The following is a 26,172-nucleotide window of genomic DNA, read 5'->3' on the forward strand; positions in this document are numbered from 1 at the left end:
ATAATATGGTTATTTTGGGTTATTTTGAGTTGGTGGTGGCTCATGTTATCAGCCTGACGGAGTTCATTCACTAAGTCTCTCTGATCATGAGATTATTAAATTATTCAAGTTTGAAAGTTGGTGGTGACTGTGTCCTTCATGGGTCAGTTCTTTTGCAAACGCTGAGGAACTGATGATGCGAAACAATAGATTTGTTTAAAGCGTTTAATCATTCGATCGATAAAAATCTATTATTACGTAATCAGTATAGTACTCAAAGGATATCCCAGTGTCCCTTATCCTCCGGGCACTGGTTCTGGTACTCATTTCCTGTTGTGTCAATCACACAGCAGCCAAACCCATGACAGATGACACCATCATTCTTTACCTAATCTAATAAGTCAATAATTGGATATTCCTGCATACTTAACTTTCATAAGATGGAACCAAACTCCAGGGATTTTCAAGGAAGTAATACTTAGAAAATTAAATAATTTCACATGATTATCTCCCAGGGAGGAATGGCCAGACTCCAGTCATGAAGGACAACATGTTCACCGATTTCAACAATTAATATATAATTTGAAATAAGTGAATAATGATATGGTGGTGCATACTTAAATACCATATGGAGAAGTCGAACTGATCTCTTCATGGAATAATGATTTATTTAAAAAATTAAATTGATAATTAATTATTTGGCATTTTATAGTAACTCTGACAAGATGGCACCAAAGTCGTAAAGCTATGGCTGATGTAATGATCCAGTTAAATAGCTAAATAATCAAGTAATGAGATGATGTTACACCATCAACTCCCAAAATCTCACTCCAAAAGGGACTTATGGTCCATAACAAAATCTTGTGTCTAAACAAGAAGTGTCAATTTAAATAATATAACTATGTAATTAGGTGATCTGTGGCACAAAACTCCAGGTGTCATGGATGATATAATCATTGTTTTATCTAACTAAATAATCAAATAAAGAGTTGATGTAACATCATCCACTTTCTTAACGTGGCTTTAAACCATACTCGTGAATATTACTGTCATGATTAATTTAAATACATTACTTACATAATTAATATATAGATGGTCTAAAATACTTGACTCCCATATCGTGGAACTATAATCCACTGATCCTGGGTTATATATAGTCCTATTTTAATAATTAAATTATAACATGATCAGAGGATGAAATGCTCTGCCATACTCGACACAATTTATTCTCACTTGACTCCCACACTATTGTGTGAAAATCCCCGGTTCATCCCTTATGTGATCACAGAGTTTAGTAGTAAAATAAGTAAATGCAGACATGCCATTGTGTATGCAGGGTTTTTGAAGATATCTCATATTTAATGTTGGACGTCTGCCTCAATACAGATGGACTAAAATCCAATTATTCCTCAGTTTACTTTAACAAATGGATTACCACCTTCCTGAAGGAAGTTAACAAAGGAAAACTCACCTTTTGATGAATATTTGTGAGTATTATTAGTTTTGAATCCATATTTTTTTTCTTCTTAGGAGAGGGAGTATTCATAAACAGAAGTCTATGGACTCTTTCTCCACAGACTATGTTCTCTGATATTAGGTAATCTTGAATTGGGTAACCAGTAAAAGCTGTAGGCAAACTTCCAGAGTTTTGGCTATGACTTGGTGAAGTGAATCATATGCTGTCTTTAAAATTTTAGGAGATCGATTTCTTTTAAGATTGTAATGTCCCATGATAACAATTCATCGAAGCTGCTCTCTGGTCCTTGGCCCACGATACCAGAATACAGAATGCAAGCAGGGTTGCCAGGCAACATTTATCATCCAAAATTCTGTCACATTCTAGTGCACCTCCCACATGCTAAAATTGTGATACCCACCGATGGACTATCCTACAGCCTCACTGATTTTCGAAAAAACAAAGAAGGCCTCTTTTTCTGAGTTATACCTATTTATCAGTCTATCAAGCTATATCATGCTTATAGTGACTTAAGCATGAAAACGAAAGCATCATTATGCCAATCAAATACATTGTTGAGTATTTAAACCTATTTTCTAGGCTTCAATTTTCTCATTTGCAGAATGGAAACAATACCATTTATTGCCTCTACCATAATCCTATTCTATTTACTGGAAAAAAAATTCTCCTCACTGTCTTAACTTTAGAGCAGCTTGATCTCATGGTTTCTCAGAGTTGTTTTTATTTGCATTTGGCTGATGACTAAGGATTTTGAGCACTGTCTTATGTTTCTTTCAGTCACTTTTGAGTTCTCAATTGATAATAATTCTTTATTGAGTCCTGTATCCCACTTTCTAATATGGTTATGTAGAGTTATTTTGATTTGGTGGTGTGTCATGTTATCAGCCTGACAGAGTTCATTAGATAAGTTACTCTGATCCTGAGATTATTAAATTATTCAATTCGTAAAATCGGTGTTGACTGTGTCCTTCATGGGTCAGTTCTGTTGCAACCTCTCAGAAACTGATGATGCAAAAATAAAACAGTTTTTTAAAAAGTCATTTAATCATTCCATCCTTAAAAATCTATTGTTACATAATCAGTAATCACTGGATAACCCAGTGTCCCTCATTCTCTGAGCACTGCTTCTGGTACCAATCTCCTACTGTGTCAATCACACAGCAGCCAAAACCATAATGGATGACAAAGTCATTATTTATGTAATCAAATAAGGAACTAATTGGATAGTCTTGCATTCTTCACTTTCATAAGATGGAACCAAACTCCAGTGATTGTCAAGGTAGTAACACTTACATCATTAAATAATGCCACATTATTAAATCCCAGGGAGGAATGTCCAGATTTGAGTCATGAAGGACAACATCTTCATGGATTTAAATAATTCATATGTAATGAAAAATAATTGATTAATGACATGGTGGTGCATACTTAACTCCCACATGCAGAAGTCAGACCATTCTCTTACTGTAATAATGATTTATTTAAAAACTTAAATTGATAATTGATTAGTTGGCGCTTTATATTAACACTGACAAGACGGCACCAAACTCGTGAACCTATGGCTGATGTAATGATCTATTTCAGTAGCTAAATAATCAAGTTATGAGATGATGTTACATCATCAACTCCAATAATCTGACTCCAAAAGGGACTTATGGTCCATAACATCACTTTTATTTTAAATAAGTTATTAAATGATGAATTATTTTTTAATTTCCTAATTTTACAGTTAAATAAGTAAGTGTAGTATTAGATGGTGTGATGGTCTGGCATGACTGACTCCCATAAAGAGGCTCAAAGCTCCAGTGATCACTGAATAAATAATGACAGATTTTCATAAATAAATGAATAAGTGGATGGTATTTATACATGACTCCTATGAGATTGCTCAAAACTGAAGAGATCATTGAGTTTTTAATCATAGATTTGAACAAAAAAAAAATAAATAATGAGATAATTTCTCATAATTCAACCCTAGAGAGATAACAAAATGATATCACCATTGATTTAAATAAATAAATAAATAAATAATGACATCACAGGAGACGATTAACTCCCACAAGGTAGAAAACCTTTTTCAGATGAATTCATTATTCTAAATCAAATCCTACATGATTGCATTCTTTTACATGTACCAGTTCTTGATGAAGGAATATTGTTGTTTGTATAAGTGCCTTGGCATGTGGGTCAAGTATGAGTGCTCACAAGAGAAAATAGTCATGTGTGGAAAACTGTGATTACAGATTTGATTTAATTTTAATCATGTGATGTCAATGTGTTGGTTTGTGACTGTGAATGCTTATTCCCAAGATGGTCAGACCCTTGAGTATTCCTTGATCACGAACTCCAGAACATTCTCAAACATCAGACATACGTCCTGGCAATGAGCCTGTCATAATTTTTCTTTTCCATATTCAATGCTGTACATATTTCACATCCTTCCATATTATCTTGATAACAAGTAATAGGGAACAACTTACAGTAAAGAAAACACATCTCATATAAACAATTTGGTGAATAATTTAGATATCACACTTGTCTTAATTTCAATGAACTACATTGTTTCATTTGAAGATGGGGTATTAATAAGTTCACTAGAAACAAGAGAAATGATAAATGTGTGTTTTCTTGGGAGACAACTTACACAGAAGAAAATAAAGAAAAGTGGAAAGTGTCCTACTCAAGAAAATACACTTTCTTATCTGACAAGTTCTGCAACATAAGAAGAGGTGAGGGGGAGAGAAAGAGGGAGGAAGAGAGGGAGAGCACAACATATACTTCTCCACTTTCTGATCATGTATTCAGAAACAAAGAATCATTATATGAGACAGATTCTGACTTCCTCAGGAGATGATCTGAGAATAAAGCCAGGATTCAGAAGAAAATTTCCCTCTGACTGGTGGGTGTGCTAGAGGCTCTGATTGGTTAGTAAAACCTGAGTGGCAGGATCAGTTGTGCACAATAGACACAATCCATTGAGGGCGGCATTGGGAAGGTTACCAAATATTTCAAATTGTTAGCATATATATAAAAGCCTATAGAGCTTCTACCTAAACAACCCAGACTCCCTGGGTATATGGGTGTTGTTTTGATTCTCGCTAATTTTGTTGGCTAGGATTGATGTGGGGTGGGACGAGAAAGGACTCCATGGGCTCACACTCAGGAGGTGTGGGTGAAGAACTTTTCTTAGCTGCCATCCTGTTCCTTGAGGTGTCATAAAATGTGGTTTGGGCAAGGTGCAGTTAGCACCGTGCCAAGCCAGATCTCTATGAGTTCAAGGCCAGCCTGGTCTACAGAGTTCCAGGACCAGCTCCAAAACTACAGAGACCCTGTCTCAAAGAAACAAATAGATAGATTGATGCTGCCCATATGTAGATGTTGTCTGAGAACTGTAACCTGACACATACATTTACAGTCAATGATCTGTTTCTCAAACCTCTGACCTGACATAACTGTGTCAAGCAGGATTGGACACATGACAGTTTCCTCATTGCCAATTAAATATTAATTGCCTCAAAATAACCTTCCAAAACTGTGCACCCAAACTGATCTGTATTCATACACATGACAGGGATAAAAACTTGCTGAGAAATTACAGAATCACAACCCCTATCACAATCTAGTCCTTTCTCATAAAGTTTACTAAATCACCTGAATTTTTCTCAATTTTTCCTACAGTGTACACAATAAACCATGCCTCCTACTCTTGCCTGGAGGCACAAAAAAAATTGGTCTACAAGTGAATTGTTTTCCTATGACTACATTGTGAATGACTTCATGATGGAAAGTGGAAAATTTTAAATCTCTTATGTGGAATAGTTACTTAAGAATTTTGGAGATGTAATATATAAAACAGATGTTCATTGCTTTGGAGAGTAACAGACTTGTGTCAAAGCCAATTGATACAACATGGAGAGTTTGCCTCAGCAACATTATTTTCTAACAGGATGAAAATGCAGCTGTTCTCCCTTCCTAGCGAGAAATCCCTTAACACACTTGGGAGATTAATAAAAAAAATATCTTTAATGATGCCATGCATACATCTCTAGATAATGCTCAAAGTAAACCCAGATCAGATACATTTGCATTCCACATACACAATCTTCCTTAAATGTCTTTTGGGTCCATGGTCCAAGTTACACTTTGAAGAAATTAAAGAGAGACAGGGAACTTGTAGTGGTAGGCACTGAGATATATGGGAGGATTATATGGCAAAGAAACATCCTAGAGTAATTTCTTAAATACACCATTGACCTGGTCTTGAACTCATTATGATCTGCCAACCTCTGCCTTCACAGTGCAGGGATTCAAGCTTCTTCAGAATAGCATCTTGTATACTACTCCAAGGGGGGATGGGAGGAATGGAAGAAAATAGGGGGACTTCTATGAAGTAGCAGGAAGCATCAGACCATGGGACAAATTCTGGAGGCAGCTACTCAAATAACACTATACAAGAGGAACACAGGCTATCTAAAGAACATTACTAACTAAGCCTAAGATGGCATTTCCATCAATAATGACAGCTCTACATGGTTGGAAAGCTTAGGTTCTCAGGATCTGAAGCAAACCCTCCATGAAAGCTGTGACTGCAGACCATTACCAGCTCTACCAAGCACACTCCTGGTTTTAGAGAAAGCTCTGCTTTTTTTTGTCAATATATTAGGCCCTTAGGGAAGCCTCCCAAGAATGTACCTCCTCCCTGACTGAGTGCCTAAATGAAAGCCATGTGATGAACTGCATGATAGAGCAAGTCCTTAACATGACAATGTTTTGATTCAAATAGTTTTCACCTGGTGTCCTATTGCCCACCTGTAATAACAATGCTTGTCTCAAGAAGAACACTGTAACTTCATGGCACAACTGGCTTTAAGGTTGCTTTTGACAGTGTAATGCCTCCTTGAGCACCTTGTTAGCGGCCTGTTTTTCATCGAACAATGGGCATAGTAGCAGATTATAAATCAAGGGTGGCTCATTTGTAACAGTTTGGACCCAAATGTCTAGACAATCCTCTTGAATGAATGTGTATTCTACCATCCTGATTCCTAGCAGAACTGGTTATTATACAATTGTCTTTGGAGTGTCTTAGAGGCAGTCGTCTGTAAGCAAAAATATACCTTGTGAGACTTACTATATATTTCCAAAATTTGGTAAATTATTTATACAAACAATTTTACTCATCTACATCATGGCATGTAAGTAGAGTACACTGAACAAAAGGGAAGTCTTTTACAACAGCCACAGTAATGCATGTCAACAAATAAATGTAAAATGCAAAGTGCTAAATGTCTTGAAGATACTAGAGAAATGAGGCCTCTCCAAGGTTGGCAACCTTTCCATGGATGCAACTAAAACAGATTGATGTTGAGTAGAGACATGTTTCAACACACAGTTCCCTGCTCCCAATGCTCTGAGCACATCATCACAGTGATGTGATTCAGAGGCCTACACCTGGGCACAGCAAATTGCAAGGACCTTGTGATACATCACAGGACAGTGAAACTGGCTGTAGTTTCCCATTCAGATTCAAATTGGTTCAGGAATGTCAGGATCTGCCTGCCCCTCCCCAACTGGGAACAGCAGCCCCTCATTCACCATGTCATGGTTAGCAGCTCTTCCAATATATCCAGTCAACTCCCTGTGGCAGTAATTTAAGCACAGCAGAAACAAAACATTGCACCAGCTTCTCTTCAGAGACAAACGTGAAACTGCACCCAGATGGGACTTGTACCAGTTGGAGACACACACCTTTAATCCCAGGACTGGAGAGGCAGAGTAAGGTGCATTTCTGTGAGATTGAGGCCGCCCTGGTCTACAGAGTTATTTCTAGGGAAGGCTCTGTAAGGATGTAAAAATTTAGCCTAACTCTCCACTGACCCCAGGAGTAGGCAAAAGGTCACATTCTTAACTGTTTATGACAGGGCTGTTTAAGACATCACCTGTGAGCGAGTGAATACAGCAAATGAGCCTTGTCACCACACCCACTTCCTGGGTTAAGCATGGTCTTGGATAGTTCAAATTGATTGGTCTGCACTGGATGCTATGAGATTATTGGTTTAGGATGCATGGGCTTTGTTGTTACCCTGTAAAAGCTGTCTCAATTGTGTACCCAAGATTCCCCCAGTCCTCTACTGCCTCGTGGAATATGGCTGTAGACCCCAATGCTCTTGAAATATAAGAGACCTCATGCTTTTTCATCAAGACCGCTTCTCATGAGTGATTTGTGGGGGGCTGAGTTGGGGCGTGAGTGTATATGTGCTCTGTGGATCTTTCAGCTTCAAAGCTACTGAGAAGCCCTGTCTCAAAAAAAAAAAAAACAAAAACAAAAACAAACAAACAAAAAAACAAAAAAATACCTCACCCCCTGTCGCTCAACCTGGAATACTCCCCTACTGCCGGTAAAGAAACCTGGTACTGGGGATTATCGGCCAGTGCAGGATTTAAGAGAGGTCAACAAGAGGGTAGAAGACATATACCCTACGGTCCCCAACCCTTATAATCTACTGAGCACACTGCCACCTTCTCACACTTGGTACACTGTATTTGATTTAAAGGATACTTTCTTCTGCCTACAACTGCATCCTGTGAGTCAATCTCTGTTTGCCTTTGAATGGAAGGAACCAGATCTTGGGCTCTCAGGCCAATTAACTTGGACCAGGCTTCCCCAAGGGTTCAAGAACAGCCCAACCCTCTTTGACGAGGCTTTGCATCAAGATCTGGCAGATTTCAGGGTGCAGCATCCTGCCCTGTTACTGCTTCAATATGTCTAATGCTGGCGGCAGCATCAGAAGAGGAGTGCAGGGAGGGCACAGAAGCCCTCTTGCAGACACTAGGACAACTAGGATATCAGGCATCCACAAAGAAGGCCCAAATATGCCAAAAAGAGGTCATCTACCTAGGCTATCAATTAAGGGATGGACAGAGATGGCTGACTGAGGCACGTAAACAGACTATTACTGACATCCCTGCCCCTAAAAATCCCCGCCAGCTGCGGGAGTTTCTGGGGACTGCAGGGTTCTGCCGCCTCTGGATTCCAGGGTTTGCGGAGATGGCTGCACCCCTATACCCTCTCACCAAACAAGGGACTCTGTTTAATTGGGGAGAGGAACAACAGAAGGCATTCCAGGATATTAAAAAGGCCTTGCTGGCCTCCCCAGCGTTGGGCCTCCCTGATACCACCAAACCCTTCAAATTTTTTGTGGACAAATGGCAGGGCTATGCTAAAGGAGTACTCACACTCAGAGACTGGGCCCCTGGAAGCGTCCAATAGCTTACTTATCCAAGAAACTTGATCCAGTAGCGTCGGGCTGGCCACCCTGCTTGCGAATGATAGAAGCCATTGCAGTCCTTGTCAAGGATGCCGGCAAATTAACTCTGGGTCAGCCTTTAACTATCCTAGCACCCCATGCAGTAGAAGCCTTGATTAGACAACCTCCAGACCGCTGGCTCTCCAATGCCCGCATGACTCATTACCAGGCCATGCTCCTGGATGCGGACCGAGTCCAATTCAGTCCAGTGGTTGCACTTAACCCTGCCACTCTGCTCCCCCTGCTGGGAAAGCCAGAACTGCATGACTGTCTCCAGATCCTTGCAGAAATGCAGGGGACCAGACCGGACCTGAGGGATCAACCCCTCCGAGATGTAGACTACACCTGGTACACGGATGGCAGCAGCATCCTGGTGAACGGGGAGCGGAAGGTGGGAGCAGCCATGACCACAGAGACTGAGGTAGTCTGGGCAAAAGCCCTTCCGGCAGGCACCTCAGCCCAGAGAGCTGAGCTCATCGCGCTAACCCAGGCCCTTCAGATGGCAGAAGGTAAGAGACTGAACGTCTATACAGATAGCCAATACACCTTTGCCACTGCCCATATACATGGGGAAATTTACCGGAGGCGAGGACTATTAACTTCAGAAGGAAAAGAAATTAAAAACAAGGCTGAGATCCTGGCACTGCTAAAAGCCTTGTTTCTGCCTCAGAAATTGAGCATTATGCATTGCCCTGGCCATCAAAGAGGCAATAGCCCGGAGGCAAAAGGGAACCGACTAGCAGACACAGCTGCAAGGGAGGCTGCCCTAAACTCCCTCATCACCACCCGAGCCCTTCCTTTGACGTGCCCAGGGGAGAATCAGGAACTCAGACGCTCCCTGTCATATAGCCAAGAGGACATAAATCTCCTAAAGAAAATGGGGGCCACTTATGACCCCAAAAAGGGACATTGGATTTTCAAAGGAACAATCGTTAGACCCATGAGACAAACCTACGAACTGATAGACTGTTTACATAAACTAACCCATCTGAGCCCCAAAAAGATGAAGACTCTCCTAGAATGCCAGGAGATGGGACAATACCTCCTAAATAGAGACGGGGCCATACAAAAAGTAACTGATGAATGCAAAGCCTGCGCCCAGGTAAATGCAGGCAGGACTAAGCTCGAACCAGGGATCTGAGTTCGAGGACACCATCCCGGTACCCATTGGGAAATCGATTTCACAGAGGTAAAGCCTGGATTATATGGAAACAGATACCTACTGGTGTTCATAGACACCTTCTCTGGATGGGTAGAAGCTTTCCCCACAAAACATGAAATGGCAAAGACTGTGACCAAGAAACTCTTGGAAGAAATCTTCCCCAGGTATGGGATGCCCCAGATCCTGGGTACTGACAATGGGCCCACCTTCGTCTCCCAGGTAAGTCAGTTGGTGGCTAAGCTTTTGGGCATTGATTGGAAATTACATTGTGCATACAGACACCAAAGTTCAGGACAGGTAGAGTGCATGAATAGAACAATTAAGGAGACTTTGTCTAAATTAACGCTTGCAACTGTCTCTAGAGACTGGGTGCTCCTCCTGCCTTTAGCCTTATACAGGGCCCGAAACACACCGGGCCCACATGGACTCACCCCATTTGAAATATTATATGGGGCCCCGCCCCCATTTATAAATTTCTTGGATTCCAACATTGCTGATTTTGCTAATAGTCATTCTCTGGAAGCTCATTTGCAGGCATTACAGATTGTCCAGAGAGAAGTCTGGAAACCACTTGCAGCAGCCTATCGGGAGCAGCTAGATAAGCCGGTGGTACCACACTCCTACCAGATAGGAGACACTGTATGGGTACGCAGACACCAGACTAAGAACCTGGAACCCCGGTGGAAAGGACCATACACTGTCCTCTTGACTACCCTGACGGCACTAAAGGTTGACGGCATCGCAGCCTGAATCCACACTTCCCACGTCAAGGCCGACCACACCATGGGAGAGAAGAAACTGACCACGACCTCACCATGGAGAATTCAGCGCACCCAAAACCCGCTAAAGCTAAGACTTACCCATGGGGCCCCTTAACCATTTTATGGGCCTTGTTGGGACTAGGAATTGCGATGCAGGAAGGAAGCCCTCACCAAGTGTACTCTTTGACATGGCAAGTTTGGTCCCAGAGCTGGCAGGTTGTTTGGGAAATTCAGGGCAACCATGCGCTTAACACCTGGTGGCCTACATTCACCCCCTACTTTTGCCAACTGGCTGCCGGCCTGGACACTTGGGTTATCCCAACTATGGGTCCCCATAACTTACAATCATCATACATGGGAGCCAGACCCCAACAGATGACGGCCCATGGATGCAGCAGCCCCACCGCTAGATGCAAATTAGCCCAATCGGGTTTTTATGTTTGACCCCGAGATAATAGAGATCGAGCCACAGCCTACCGATGTGGGGGATATGAGGCATACTTTTGCTATGAATGGGGCTGTGAGACCACTGGGGGCGCCTACTGGTGGCCCTCCTCTTCCTGGGATTTGATCACAGTCAAACGAAAATATACTCTACCTGACTCTGATGGACACACTTGTTATTACCAGAGAGGAACTGATGGAAATGCCAATTGGAAGAAACCACTGTCATTACCTCTCAGGATCACATTCACAAGGCCAGGACGGCAGGCCACTGGATGGCAACAAGGGTACACTTGGGGTCTCAGATGGCATCTCCCAGGGACAGATAAAGGTGTCACTTTCAAAATTAAACTTAAAGTGAACACAGCAACCCATTCCATCGGACCCAATATGGTCATAGCAGACCAAAAACCACCCTCCCAGCCGGCCCCAGTTGTACCCCCCTTATTACCCCCTGTTGCCCCAACAGCCTCCTTAGCCAGCAATAGCATCCCTAGTGTGCATACCCCTACTACCACTACCTTGGCTCCCCGCCAACCTGGGACTGGGGATAGACTACTCAACTTGATACAAGGAGAATATCTGGCTCTCAACCTCACAGATCCGAACAGGACACAATATTGCTGGCTATGTCTGTTGTCAAGACCTCCCTATTATGAAGGGATGGCCGTTCTAGGTAATTATACCAACCACTCCACCACACCCACCAGCTGCATTTCCACCCCCCAACACAAGCTGACCCTATCTGAAGCATCTGGGCAGGGACTCTGTATAGGGACTGTTCCCAAAACCCACCAGGCCTTATGTAAAACAACCCAACATATGTCCACAGGAGCCTATTACTTAGCAGCTCCTGATGGGACTTACTGGGCATGTAGCACTGGCCTGACCCCATGTGTGTCTGTTCAAGTACTGAATACAATGATTATTGTATTCTGGTTGAATTATGGCCCAAAATAACATACCATGATCCAGAATACATTTACAGTCATTTTGAAGGGAGACCCCGATTTAAGAGAGAACCAGTATCTCTAACTCTGGCCTTGTTACTGGGAGGTATCACCATGGGGGGGGGGGGAATAGCGGCAGGAGTGGATACAGGCACTGCTGCTCTTATAGAAACCGGCCAATTTAAACAACTGCAGGCTGCCATGCACACTAACATCAAGGCACTGGAAGAATCGGTTAACCTCCCTCTCAGAGGTGGTCCTACAAGACAGGAGAGGATTAGATATGATATTTTTACGAGAGGGAGGATTATGCGGGGCACTCAAGGAGGAATGCTGTTTCTACGCAGATCACACCGGGTTAGTAAGAGACAACATTGGAAAACTTAGGGAAAGATTAAAACAAAGACAAAAGCTATTCGAATCTCAGCAAGGATGGTTTGAAGGATGGGTCAATAGGTCCCCCTGGTTCACCACCCTATTGTCCTCTTTGATGGGTCCCTTGATCATCCTACTCCTAATCCTCCTGTTTGGACCTTGCATCCTCAACCGCTTGGTCCAATTCATGAAGGATAGACTCTCTGTCATCCAGGCTCTGGTTCTCACCCAACAGTATCAGCGATTAAAACAAATAGACCAATCCGACCCTGACTTCATAGAACTAACATAGACCACATGAATGGAAGATTCCATTCAAAGCCAGAAGAGAAATGGGGGAATGAAAGACCCCTGCCAATCATATTGTATAAGCTTAGCTTAGCTGCTGCAGCACCATTATGAAGGAACCCTTGTGCATGTAGCCCCGGGTTCAGGACAGGGTCAGCAAGCTAGGGCTGCCAAACAGGATATCTGTGCCAGCCAGGAACGGAAAGTACCTGAAAAACACCCTGTGTACCCTAGATAGAGCCATTCATCTGGTTGCTATTCATCTGGTTGCTATTCATCTGGTTGCTATTCACCTGGTTACTATGTACTAAGGGAACTTGTCCTCAGAATAACCCTGGCCTCATTTGAATTGACCAATGGCATCCCTGTAACCATGCATCTTGCTTCTGTACCTGCGCATTTGCTCCCCTGCCTCTATAAAAATCCCTTTCCCCAGCCTTTCGGCGCGCAAGTCTTCAAGGAGATCTTGTCGCCCCAGATACCTGTGTGTCCGAATAAAGCCTCTTGCTGATTGCATCCGCACGAGTGGTCTCAACAGATCCTTGAGCACGGGGTCTCTCCCGAGGGAAGACACTCCTTGAGGGTCTTTCATCCCATCATTGGAGAGGTCACCCCGGCCCATAACCTACCTGTCTTTGGTTGGATATTTGCCCCCTCTGCCTTACCCATTACTGGGGAATAGTTTGTCAGACACAAGTGGGCAGAGGCATTTTCTCTTGAGCCAAAGACAGTATCTGTGTTGTTTGAAAGTTGTCGTGGGCCTCTCTAATGCTGTGGCAAAGTAGCACCAAGTGCAAGGGCTACAAACCCCAATGATCTGCTCACATGTTGAAGTCCTTGTAAAAGGCCTTCTGCATTGGCAAGTGGCACTCAGGTTTCATAGATGTTAATGATCTGCATGGGTAAAGCATGTGTATAACTTAAAAACTGATCACTCCAGGATTTCTGGAGAAAAATCATGCATTAACAGAGATATGTGTAAAAGACAGAGAACAAGAAGCCATATGAGCTCCTCACAAAAATTCAAGTATTCCTACAAGAGGTTAGTTTGTAAATTTAGTTTAAAAATGCCTATTTGTACTAGATAATAAGTGTGATTTGGGTGGCTAAGGCTTAACCCAAATCACCTGATAGTTGATCAGTGCTTGCAGTATTTACAGATTGGGAGAGGGCTATGGTAGAAGCTGTTGCTTCAGTGGTGAAGGCAGCACTAGCAGTCATGATCATAAAATCTCCTTTCCTCTCTGCTCCACACCTGGGTACGTGGCCCCCGACAGCTTTTACAGTTGGCAGACCTGCTGAGAAAAATGAAACTTTCTCCAAAATTAGTAGCATTAGTTACAAAAAAGAACGGAACCAGAATACAATGCCTGAGATAAAGGTGAAATTCTTGTCCTTTGGATCAAAGTGTAAATTTATAGCCACTGGATCCAAATTATAATTAATAGTCAGGAAAAAAATGCCACATATGGCAACTCAGACCCACAGGCATCAGGATGGGTAGATTCTTGAAGACCCATCGGACCTTCGTTCTGGCTGTTACAATCACTGTCCCTCCGCATATGGCGAATCAGCCGCTTAGGCACCCAAACAGGGTTATCTGCATCTTGTGGAAAGACACAAACTGTCCCTCAGGCCCATACTAGAACTGGGTTGGGGCCGCACAGTTTTCCAGTAGGGACAGTTTTCCACGTAACTAAACCATAGTCAGATGACTGAGGGCGCCAATGACTGTCGGCTGCAGATCCAGCAGCACCATCAATAGTTAAAAATTTTTAAATATAAAGGACAAGAGAAAGGTGACTATGAGAAGACCCTGTAAACTCCACCTTTTTTTGTTTTATGAAGTAGGCTTTAATTGTGCAAAGAGCACCTTCCACCATGTCCTGACCCTGAGGATATTAAGGGATACTCATCTTATGTGGGATAGAAAAAAATTTTTGCAAAAAGAGTTAAAACTCTGACTAGTATAAGCAAGGCCATTATCAGTTTTTAATTGTCTGGGCATTCCCATATAAGCAAAGGCTTATAAACAATGGCTTTTAACTTCCTTAAGCCTTTCTCCAGTATGAGCAGAGGCAAATATGAGATGAGAATGTGTATCCACAGATACATGAACAAATTGTATTCGACCAAAGGAAGGAACATGGGTAACATCCATCTGCCAGATATCATTAGGTGTGACATCACGGGGGTTAACTTCAAGGTGTGGAAAAGGTAAGAACTCTGCACATAGGGGACAATTCTTAACTATATCAATAGCTTGTTATCTAGCAATTTTAAAATGGAATTTAAGTGACCCTGCATTAATTGGAAGGTTGTATGAGCTGTGCAGTCTGCTTCATAACCAGACTCTCTCATCATCATGATGGCATTATCTGTTTTAATATTAAAATCAGCAATGGCATTTCCTTCACTTAAAGGATGGGCTAAATCAGAATTTGCTTGGAGATGTCCTACAGAAATTGGAGGAGAGTGCCTCCATAGTAGGCTTTGTATGTCTAGTAAGTGTTCTTGTACATGAGAGACTGGAGCTATATAAGCAGAAGTTTCTAAGGGAGCCAATATATGATACACATATTTACTGTCTGTGTATAAGTTAAATGGCTGATTAGAAAAATGTTGAAGGGCTAATAGTACTGCAGATAGTTCCGCAAATTGTGCAGACTTCACTTTAAGTATAGAGCGTTTGATAATGGGAAAAGAAATAGCTATTGCACAACCATTTGAAAAGCCATCTGTAAATAGATTGTGGGCCCCCTTCAGAGGATTTTGGGAAATAACCTTGAGGAAACACACAGGGTGATTTTTTTTTTAATGAGCTAACTTACTGGAAGGAAAATAACTATCAAAGTGGCAGGGTGAGGAACACAAGCAATGTGCCCAATCCTCATCAAACTGTTGAAGCCATTTTATCTGTTGTTGGGTATAGGGACTAACAATTACATCCAGCATCATGCCAAAAACTTGAAGGCTCATTTTGTATGCCTTTTGAATAATAGAAAGCTTTGCCTGGGGATAAGATTTAACTGCCTTTCTTGGGGATGAATGTTCATGCACCCACAATATAGGACCAGTTTGCCAAAATACCACAGTAGGGGAATATGCTGAAGCAAAAACTAATAACATCAAGTTCTTATAATAGTCAATATAATTTAAACGTGCAGATTGGAGGCGTTTTTGCACAAGCTGTATGCATTTCCACACAGCATGCGTTAAGGTGTGTGGAGAAGTGGGATAATAATCCCCTTGTAAAATATCAAATAATGGTCTAAGGTGCCCAGTGGTTAGGGTTAAACTAGATCGAACCCAATTTATGTCTCCCAATAATTTTTGAAAATCATTAAAGGTGGTCAGTTTATCCAGCCTTAAAGTTGTCTTTAACAATTGATGACCAGTATTGATAGGAAATTCTTGTTGCACCTTTTCTGGGGCTATTCTTAAGCCAGCTACTTGAAGATGATGTTGCAATTCCCCAAAATCCTCATTCATTTCCTTAGAATCTGGGTCACATAAAATAATATCATCCATATAATGTAAAATATAGAGGGATTGAAATTTCTCTCTAATGGGGGCAATGGCCAATGATACATAAATTTGACAAATAGTGGGACTCTTGGCCATTCCTTGAGGCAACACCACCCATAGATAACTCTTATAGGGCTCTTTAAAATTAAGAGAAGAAAATTTCACAGCCCAGTGTGATCTCCGGCTCTTATGATAATTAAATTATTAGATACAACAGACTGAGAGTCACCTTGTATGAATTTACCCAATCCTTTTCATTGTACATAACCTTGGTTAGCCAAGCATATTTTTAACAGGCTCAGTAATAAGGACTGCTCCCATGGCCTGAAGCACATCTCTCCCCCAAAGATTAACAGGGATATGACTTAACACAAAAGCCTGAAAAAGACCTGTATGTCCTTCATTATCTGACCATTTAAGAAACTGAGTACTACATTCTGGAGCCACAACCATGTCCTTGTTGTCCACACCAACAGCATGTCTTTGGCCTGGCTCCTCCATTGTCCCCTCCTCTTTTAATAACTGAAGCTATAATCTGGACTATAATGTGATGACAATCTATGTACCGACATATAAGTATATAATCATTAAGACCTTTGGCCTTATGGAGATGTAAAGCCTCTTTACAATACTTGTTTGCATTTTCAAATGCCAATTGTTTAACTATGGGCATGGCATTTCCATCATCACCAAAAATGTGGCCTGACAGCTGTAGGAGGCAGTCTGCAAAATCTGAATAGGGCTCAGACAGTCCCTGCAATACCTTAGATAGTTTATCTCCTGCAGCCTTAATAGGCAGGGCTTTCCAAGCTCTAGTAGCAGCAACAGCATTTTGTGCATGGACTGCTGGGTCAAAAAGAATTTGAGCTACAAGTGTAGAATATTGCCTAGTGCCTGCGAGCATATCTAAATACCTAGCAGGAAATCCAGCAACAGCATTACTTTGTATGGTTTCCTTGCAAAATTCTTGATATTTGTCTTTCCATAGCAAATAGTCACCCCTACTCAGCAAGGCTCTACAGTGCTGCATCCAATCAATACAATTTAATCCTGGGAAAGACTCAAAAATTGTCTGAGTAAAAGGAGCATGGGGCCCATAAGCAGTGACAGCCTCTTTAAGCTGTTTTATATCCTTAAAATTTAATGGGCTGTGCTCCCTCACTCTGTTATCCTGCGGATCCACTGTCTCAATCACTGGAAACACTTGTCTTTCCTATTCTAACACTTCTACCTTGGTTAGTGAATCTTTGGCCTCTTCCTCTAACCCTCGAGGTGCAGAGGCCCTACAAAAGGAAGCAGAATCACAAAAGTGGTTGTGCCTTGGGAGTTGAAATATGGGCTCGCCAGCTTCATTTTCTGATTCCAAAGTATCCAGTTCATCAGTTACAGCATGACTATCATATCCTAGTTGGGATCCCTCTTGTCCCCTGATAGATATTGTAATTCCTCAAAAGGCCTATTCATCTCTGCCATTTTTCTTTTTAATTGTGGCAATGAATTCTTTATCTGTCTTTATTTAATCCTATTGCCCTGTCTTTTCAATAGGGCCACTAATAGTCCACTGAGACTTTCTTTAGGGTCACTGGAACCCATCCTTCAATACACCCTCATTCACTTAATTTTGCTGGCCGGCCTCCGAGGGTGATTTCTTAGGTTATCCTTTCTTTCCAAATCTTGGTGGGCAAGATCCACTGGTATTGCTTGTGCCCTGATTTGTTCCACAAATCAGGTGATGGCCTAGAGATTGAAATAAAGACAAGACAGGGGGTCATTCGTTCAATGGCAATGCCGAATGCAGTTTATTGAGGGGAAAGAATGGTCTTAAATACCAACTTACAGAACAATGGAAAATTACAGGAATTTTAGGCTGAGCTCCTCCCTACGAGATGTGTGTCCTGAGGTGTGTTATCAAAATGGGAAGAGTTCCAAAACAGCCTTGGGGAAAGGAGTTCCAGCCAACAGCTTCAGGCTTGCTCAATGTCCCTCGGGGGTCCATGAAGTGTTCTACACCATATCTTTGTTAAACAGGAAGTTTGATAAACACATTGTAAATGTCTGCTTCTTTGACAATATAGTCATATAATTCTGGCACTCCCCACATTTATTTCATGACATGGACATTATAATGTATTCATCAATTTACCTTAGAAGGAAACTGAATTTGATGTTCACATAGAACTTTTCTTGGCTCTTTAAAAATCATATAGCATTGAGGAAAAAAAAACCAAAATAAATAGACATAAAGGGAGACACAAGCTTGTAGATCAATTATACTCATATAACATCAAAGAAATTTTATGATTGGGCCAGCCTCTCACAGCAATATCCCAGCCCCTGATAAACACATCTGTCTTTTTAGGGTTTTATTGCTGTGAAGAGATACTGCAAAAAAATGGAAACTCTTAAAAAGAAAACATTTAATTGAGTTGTCTCACTTAATGTTTCAGAGATTCAGTTAATCATCATTATGGCTGGGGCATGGCACCCTGCATGTGAATGTGGTACTATAGGTTAGTGTCATTAACTCTTGACTCAGAGGCCACAGTACGTTCACCAACACTGGCCAGCATCCTATATGCAAGAAACATCAATGCCTGACTCCACCCACACCTAGTGACTTACTTCCTCTAACTAGGTAAAGCCCACTCCAGCAATGCCACACCCCCTACTACTGTCACTAGTGGAACTCACAGACTATGGACTGACTGTTGGAGGATTTTCATTGCATCAGACTAAACCCTGTGAATGTCAGTGATAGTTATTTGAATTGATTTGTTCGAGGGACCCTGGCAGTGAAACAAGGAGCTATCCCAGTTGACAAACTGGCTGTTTGTAACCTACATCCTATGGTGAGACAACTTGTTCTGTCATGATACAGGATGGAATGCCTAGAGCCTTTCTCAGCTTGGTATGCTAGACTTTGTTGACTTCCAAAGGAAGTTCTTATCCCCTCTAAGAACTGGATGGGGCTTATGAAGGGGAAGATATTGGGGAAGGAAGATAAGGAAGGAGGTGAACTATGGATGGTATTTAAAATGAAGACTAAATTTTAAAAATAACATTTAAAAAGAAGCAGTGTATTATTTGTATCATGACCCAAAGCGACTGGTTTTTCATTTGCGTTTAATGATGGAAAAATTTAGCCTAAATCTCCATAGACCCTGCCCCCTAGCAGTGAGTATGCAAAAGGTCACATTCTTGACTGTTTATGACAGGGTTGTGAGTGAGTGAGTAACATCCTGGGCTAAGTGCAGGCTTGGATACTTCAAATTAATTGATCCACACCAGATGCTATGAGATGATTGGTTTATGATGTGTGGGCTTTATTGTAACCCTATAAAAGCTGTCTAAACACTGTACTCGGGTTTCCCAGTCCTCTACCCCACGTGGAGTATGGCTGTGGACCCCAGTGCATTGGAATATAAAAAACCTCATGCTTTTGCATCAAGACCACTTATCATGAGTGATTTGGGGGGGGGGCGCCTTTCCTGAGTCGGGGCGTGAGGGTCCACGCCATCTGCGGGTCTTTCATAAGTAAAAAGAAATGTTTACACAAAATTTTGAATATACAGTATTTGTAAGAGAGATGTTATCCTTGTGTGTTTATGGGACACACCATAGAAGTGGTTGTTAGATATCCTGTATCTATAGTAAGAGGTTTTTACGAACTTCTGTGTTTGGTTGGTGGGATCTGAAATCAGGTCATCCAGAAGATTATGTGCTGTGCCATTTGCTAAGCCCATATAAATAAAGAATTCAATGAATAACCATTGGGAAATGGATGCCTCAACATTATGATACCATGGAAGGTAAATTTGCAATATGAATTCATTGAAATACAAATAAAATTTCCAACGCCTCATCTAATTCCTGACCTATATGAAATTGGAAACACATGTAAGTATCAACAGGATTACAAATAATAGTGCATGCACTGACACAGTGTGACTTTTTTACTCACAACAAATCTACAGCGATTGAGAAGGTACAAAGTATTTGGGAATCAATAAAGGGGATGTATAGAAAAATGGAAAAAGAAATTCAGGAAAATATAACCAACCATTTCTCAAGAGGTCAAGGGAAAGTCAGCCTTGTAAAATGAGGTCTTGACTAGTGTAACACAGCTAACAATGATTTTATGTGTTTACAAAGTAAATAACTAGACTTCACGACTCCCAAAACTTTAAACAAGAAGAAGCCTTAAACTATTCTGATTCTGACCCTCAAGCTACTGATATTTCTTCCCAACAGATATGTGCCATAGTCTAAAACTCCACATACAGATGGGGTTAATATCTTGCTTTGCTAATGCAAACTCTTATGTCCCCTCGTGGTTTAAGGTAAACATGGACCTGTTGATGCCCAGATGGAAAAAAAAACATAGAAGAATAATTTAATATCTGTTCCTGCCACATGTATCATGAAACAGCATGAGGCATCCGCACAATCCACACATTCAACATCATGCCCACCTAGATAGTTCTGTAGATCAGAAATTCCATTTGTTCCCAGAAACTCAACTTTCCTGAATCACACCATTGTTTTGGGAGGTAGGAAAATGTTAATAGCACTCTGATCACATATTGCTGAAGGAAGATCCCCATCACCTCTTTTTAGCGGTTTCTAAACTTTGAGTAAATCATGTAAGAAAACCTGAATGTTGAATGAGATTTTCATAATTTCCAGAAGCCAAACTTACAGTTTACCAGTGAATGTTCCCACAAAACACAAAAGCAACCCTGTGATGCACAAACGTGTCACCTGGTCTCAAGTTTTCTTTCTGGCAGACATAATTTTCTATAGAGGAAAACTGTGATTGTTGAAAGTGGATTTATTGGGCTGTCTCAGAAGCTGAGGGCCACATACTCTAACAATGCCTAACAATGGAAATTAGAAGAATTCTGTAGTTGCTTGGTTTATGAGTCTAGATGTCTTAGCTGGTCTTCAGCATAAAGGAGTATTTCAAAGAAATGCTCTCTAAAGCTATTATGGAATAGAATCAGTAGGATCCATATGGCATCAACTTTGTGGAGCTTGTAAGATATGTGTCCAAGTATGATGGTATTTTGTGGTCCTTTAAAAAATGAAGCTCCATTTTATTCATTCACTAAATTTAAGTCATCAACCAAAGGTAGGGCAATGCCAGAAGACTTCTATTAATATGTATAAATGGCTAATAGTAATTGCTTCCCTTATTAAATGCACTCCATAACTGCATATACCGTCTGCATTCAGGCACTGTATAGCTGCACTTACTGCCTGCCTGAAGGGTGTGTGTAAACCTGACTGAGCCCAAATCTATTGTTATTTAGATGGGAGACTTTCACCATCCAGGCTCAGGCATCTTGTAGCAGGAAAGATAATGTCTTAAGTACAATAGAGTTATTTGATTTCAACTTTCCTGGTTGAAATGGTGGTAAGGGAAAATTAAAAGCACTGTGGTCAAATCTTGCTGAACGATGATCCCCATCTCCTATTTCCACTGATTTTTAAACCTGAATGTGGAATGCCACATTCCTAAATTCCAGAAGCCAAAATATTAGTTTCTCCCTTGTATGTTCCAAAACATGCCAAAAGCAAGCCTGTGATGTACAGAGGAAACAAATATTTGTTTCTGTTTTGTTTTCTTTTGGTTTGGGTTGGTTTTTCAAGTCAGGGTTTCTCTGTGGGTTTGGAATGTTCTTTGAAAAACAGCCTGGCCTAGAACTCACAGTGATCTATCTGGCACTCCCTCCCAAGTGCTTGGATTACAGTCTTGCAGCACCACAGACCAGTATGGATACTGATATCACATCTATCTCACTCTCCTCAGGGAACATATATACAAGCAGGCTTAGAGCACAAGGGCATTGGCCCTGGTCTGCACAAGTCACATGGTCCCTCACAATCCCAGCAGCAATGACAGCTAGGCAGAGCTGCTCTTCCTGCACAGAATCCCAGACACTGACCATGCTGTGTGGCGGTGGTTTACATTGGAGCTCCTACAAGAGAGCCGGCAATTTCTTTTCATGAAAACATCTGTCCATTATCACCAAGAAATGGCCTGTCAGGCATTTTGCAAATCATCTAAAATTGATTACAGTTTCCACAATGCTAATTTCCACCGATGGAAAGCACGAAATTGCTCATGTTCCTTCGGTCTCCCACCTCTTTCTGCACAGTGTCTACAGCAAAATCAAAGTTCTTAAATGAACTCAATTCTTTTATATACCTCTCTTTAATTGCAGTCCCCAGTACCAGCCACAGTGTTTGGTAAACAGTCAATAAATGATCTGTATTTGCTTCTCAATGAACACCGAGAGCCTCATGCTGAAGGATGCAGTAGTTTCTTCCCAGCACAGGATAGTACAGGCACGATAAAATGTGATCCACGCAATTTTCATACCTAACCCTATATGTCATGCCCCAGCTAAATATAACCTTCCAAAATTTTGATCACACAAATCTAGTCTGTCTTCATTCATGTGACATGCATTAATACACCCTGAGGATTAAAAAAAATCACTGAATATTCATTAGTTAAGATTTTTTTCTTATTGCTGTGTATAAACACAAAAAATTCCACAAGTCTTGTTGTTTTTTGAGAAAGAGTTTCTCTGTGGCTTTGGAGTCTGTTCTGGAACTAGTCTCATATACCAGGCTCGTCTCGAACTCACAGAGATCTGCTTGCTTCTGCCTCCTGAGTAATCCTCTCCCAGTCAGGGAATCCAACCCCGGTCTAACTAATGACAGGCAGGGATGAGATATTCACCACTATTCTATGCAAGAGAGATCTTATACAGAAGACACTTAATTGGAGTGACTCACAGTTTCAGAGGTCCAGTCCATTGTCATCATAAGAGAAAAAATGAAAAAATGATTTGAAGAAGAATGTCATGCTTGATTCATCTTGATACACAGGCCACAGTACATCATCATCATCTTACACACATTTGCTCATATCCAGCACATGGAAACCCTGACAGCCCATAACCAGTTAAACTCTTCTTCCCAAAATGCCAACCTAACAGCATCAATGCCACAACTTCTAATAGTACCACTCCCTATGACATAATCGGCCCAATTTCACTCAAACCATCATATTTCCTGAAGCAGGGCCTTTTTCATGATAGTAACTTAAGCAGCTGACTACCTACCCTGATTCCCCTTGAAATACACACACACACACACACACACACACACACACACACACACACACACACAAAACTGTTCATTTTACTCTAGTCTGAAGAAAAAAAGCATGCTACACATGATTTTTTTTTCCTATAAGTGCAATGCATGGTCGACTCCATGATGTCCATGATATAAATGGACAATTTTAAAACACGATGGACATAATTTTTCATCTTCTGGTATTTTACATCATCTGTGATTTTGGAGTGGGTTATATTTTAAATCAAATTGCAGTGTTACAGATTAATGATTTCTGTTTATTAAATATTTCTGTAAAAATAATTGGTATCCACATATAAAATATTTAGGATGCAGGACCACATTGAGCCTATACTCACCTGATCTTTGATCCCCATCATTTGCACTCTCCCTGAATGCTGGAGACCATCCTGAGTCTGTCTACTCCATATCATTAGCTCTTCTGTGGCCTCTGGTTGAGAGACCTCCAAGAGAGCTCATATTATCCAGAGTTACAGATATGAAACAGTTTACCCAGATATACCCACCAAGACAGGAGGACAGAGAAAAAGAAAGACTCCAAGTGCACCCACTGGAAGAAGAAATGGTGGATGGCAATAAAAAGTAGATTCAACAATACAAAGACCAGTATATTATCACCAGAACCTAAGGACTCTACACAAACTAGACATGGAAATAACAAAATAGATGAAGCAGAAGATAACAACCTAAAATAACAACTTCATAAAACTGATAGAGGACCTCAAGGAGGATATGGGAAAATTCACTAAAATAATGGAAGAAAAAACAAAAAATAATTGAAAGAAATACAGGAAAACAATAAGAAAAATGCAAGAAATGAACAAATATCTTAAAGAAAATAAGAAAGCCAAGAAAAAACAATCAAACAGATGAAGGAAACCATTCAAACAGTTCAAGACATGAAAAGTGAAATAGGGACAATAAACACACACACACACACACACACACACACACACACACACACACACACACACTGACACACACACACTGAGAGAATATTGGAGACTGGAAAATTGGGTAAAATGTAAAGAACTACAAATGCAAGCATAACCAACAGAATACAGGAGATCAACGAAGGAATCTCAGGCATTGAAGATAATCTAGAGGAAATCAATTCACCGAGGAAAGAAAATTTAAATCCAACAAATCCTTAGCAAAAAATATATAGGAAATATGGGACACAGTGAAAGACCAAATCTAACAATAATAGACAAACAAGAACGTGAAGAAGCACAGATCAAAGGGGAAGAAAGCATATTCAACAAATTCCTTGAAGTAATCATTTCCAGTCAGAAGTATGTGCCAATGAAAGTATTAGAAGCATACTAAACACAAATAGACTTAAATATTAAAAGTCGCCAAGGCACTTGATTATCAAAACACCTATCATACATAATGACAAGAGAACATTAAGAGCAAAACAATAAGACCTAGTAACATATAGAGGCAGACTTATCAAAATTGCAACTGAATTCTCCATGGAATCTCACAAGGCCAGATGGGCCTGGATAGATCATGCACAAATAATAAGAGTCCTCAGATGCCAGCCCAGGCTAAAATAATGTGCACTATAGACAGAAAAAACAAGATATTTAATGTCAAAGCCAGATTCCCTAAACATATTTCCTTAAATCCAGTCCTACAGAAAATTATGGAAAGAAATTCTAACCAAGCAAGCTAACTACAATAATGAAGACATAGGCAAAGTTAATATCAGTTTACAATAACCAAAAAGAAAAAGTGGGCAAGTATACTCACAATACCACCAACAACAACAATGAAACAAACAAGAATTAACAAACTATGGTCTTTAATTTCCAAAAATATTAACGGTCTTATTGCCTATAAAAACACACAGGCTAACCGAGTGTATAGTAAGACAAATTCCATCCTTCTAGTGCATAAATAAATGCATCTAAGTTTCAAAGACAGACATTACCTCAGTGTAAAAGGTTTGCAAAATATCTTCCAATCAAAGGAACTCAAGAAGGAAGCAGGTGTAGGTATCTAAATATTAAGAAGTTTAATTTCAAACCAAAATCACTCAAGAGATGAAGAAGGTCATTTAATAATCAGCATGGGAGAAATCCATCAATATAAAGTCTCAATTCTGAACATCTCTGATCCAAATTAAAAGGTACCAACATTCTTAAGAGAAACACTAGTAAAACTCAAAGCTCACATAAAACCTTGCTCACTCATAGTGGGAGATTTCACCACCCCATTCTGAACACTAATCAGGATTACCAAACTTAAGCTTCACAAACAAACACAGTAACTAACAAAAGTTTTGTCCCATTTGGTTTTAGTAGTAATTTATAGGACATCCAATCCAAACACAGAAGAATATACCTTCTTCTCAGCTACACATGGAACCTTCTGTAAACCTGACTACATACAAGGCAACATAACAAACCTGAACAGATAAAAAATAAAATAAAATTGAATAGCCCCCTATATCTTATCAGATCACCATGATTTTGAGTTGGAATTCTACAAGAATACATACTGCAGACACCTACAAATTCATAGAAACTGAATAATGAGTGAATTAGTATTCCCTGGTCCCGGAAGAAATAATGAAATAAATAAAAGATTTGTAGAATTCAATGAAAATGAAGACAGAACAGACCTGAACTTATGGGACACTTTTAAAACAGTTATACAAGGAAAGTTCATTGCAATCAGTGCTCATGTGAAGTAAACAGATGATAGTCAAATTATATAATTA

The 26,172-nt window shown here is 40.6% G+C and overlaps 1 protein-coding gene across 1 annotated transcript; it reads left to right on the forward strand.

The window, feature by feature from the left end:
* Positions 1-8,222: 8,222 nt before the first annotated feature.
* Positions 8,223-8,723, forward strand: LOC127217576 (uncharacterized). Its single transcript, XM_051178567.1, has one exon. It carries the CDS (start codon positions 8,223-8,225, stop codon positions 8,721-8,723), a length of 501 nt encoding a protein of 166 aa, XP_051034524.1.
* Positions 8,724-26,172: the final 17,449 nt, after the last annotated feature.

This window comes from Phodopus roborovskii, unplaced genomic scaffold (assembly GCF_943737965.1).
Source record: "Phodopus roborovskii unplaced genomic scaffold, PHOROB, whole genome shotgun sequence".
Taxonomy (NCBI): Eukaryota; Metazoa; Chordata; class Mammalia; order Rodentia; family Cricetidae; genus Phodopus; species Phodopus roborovskii.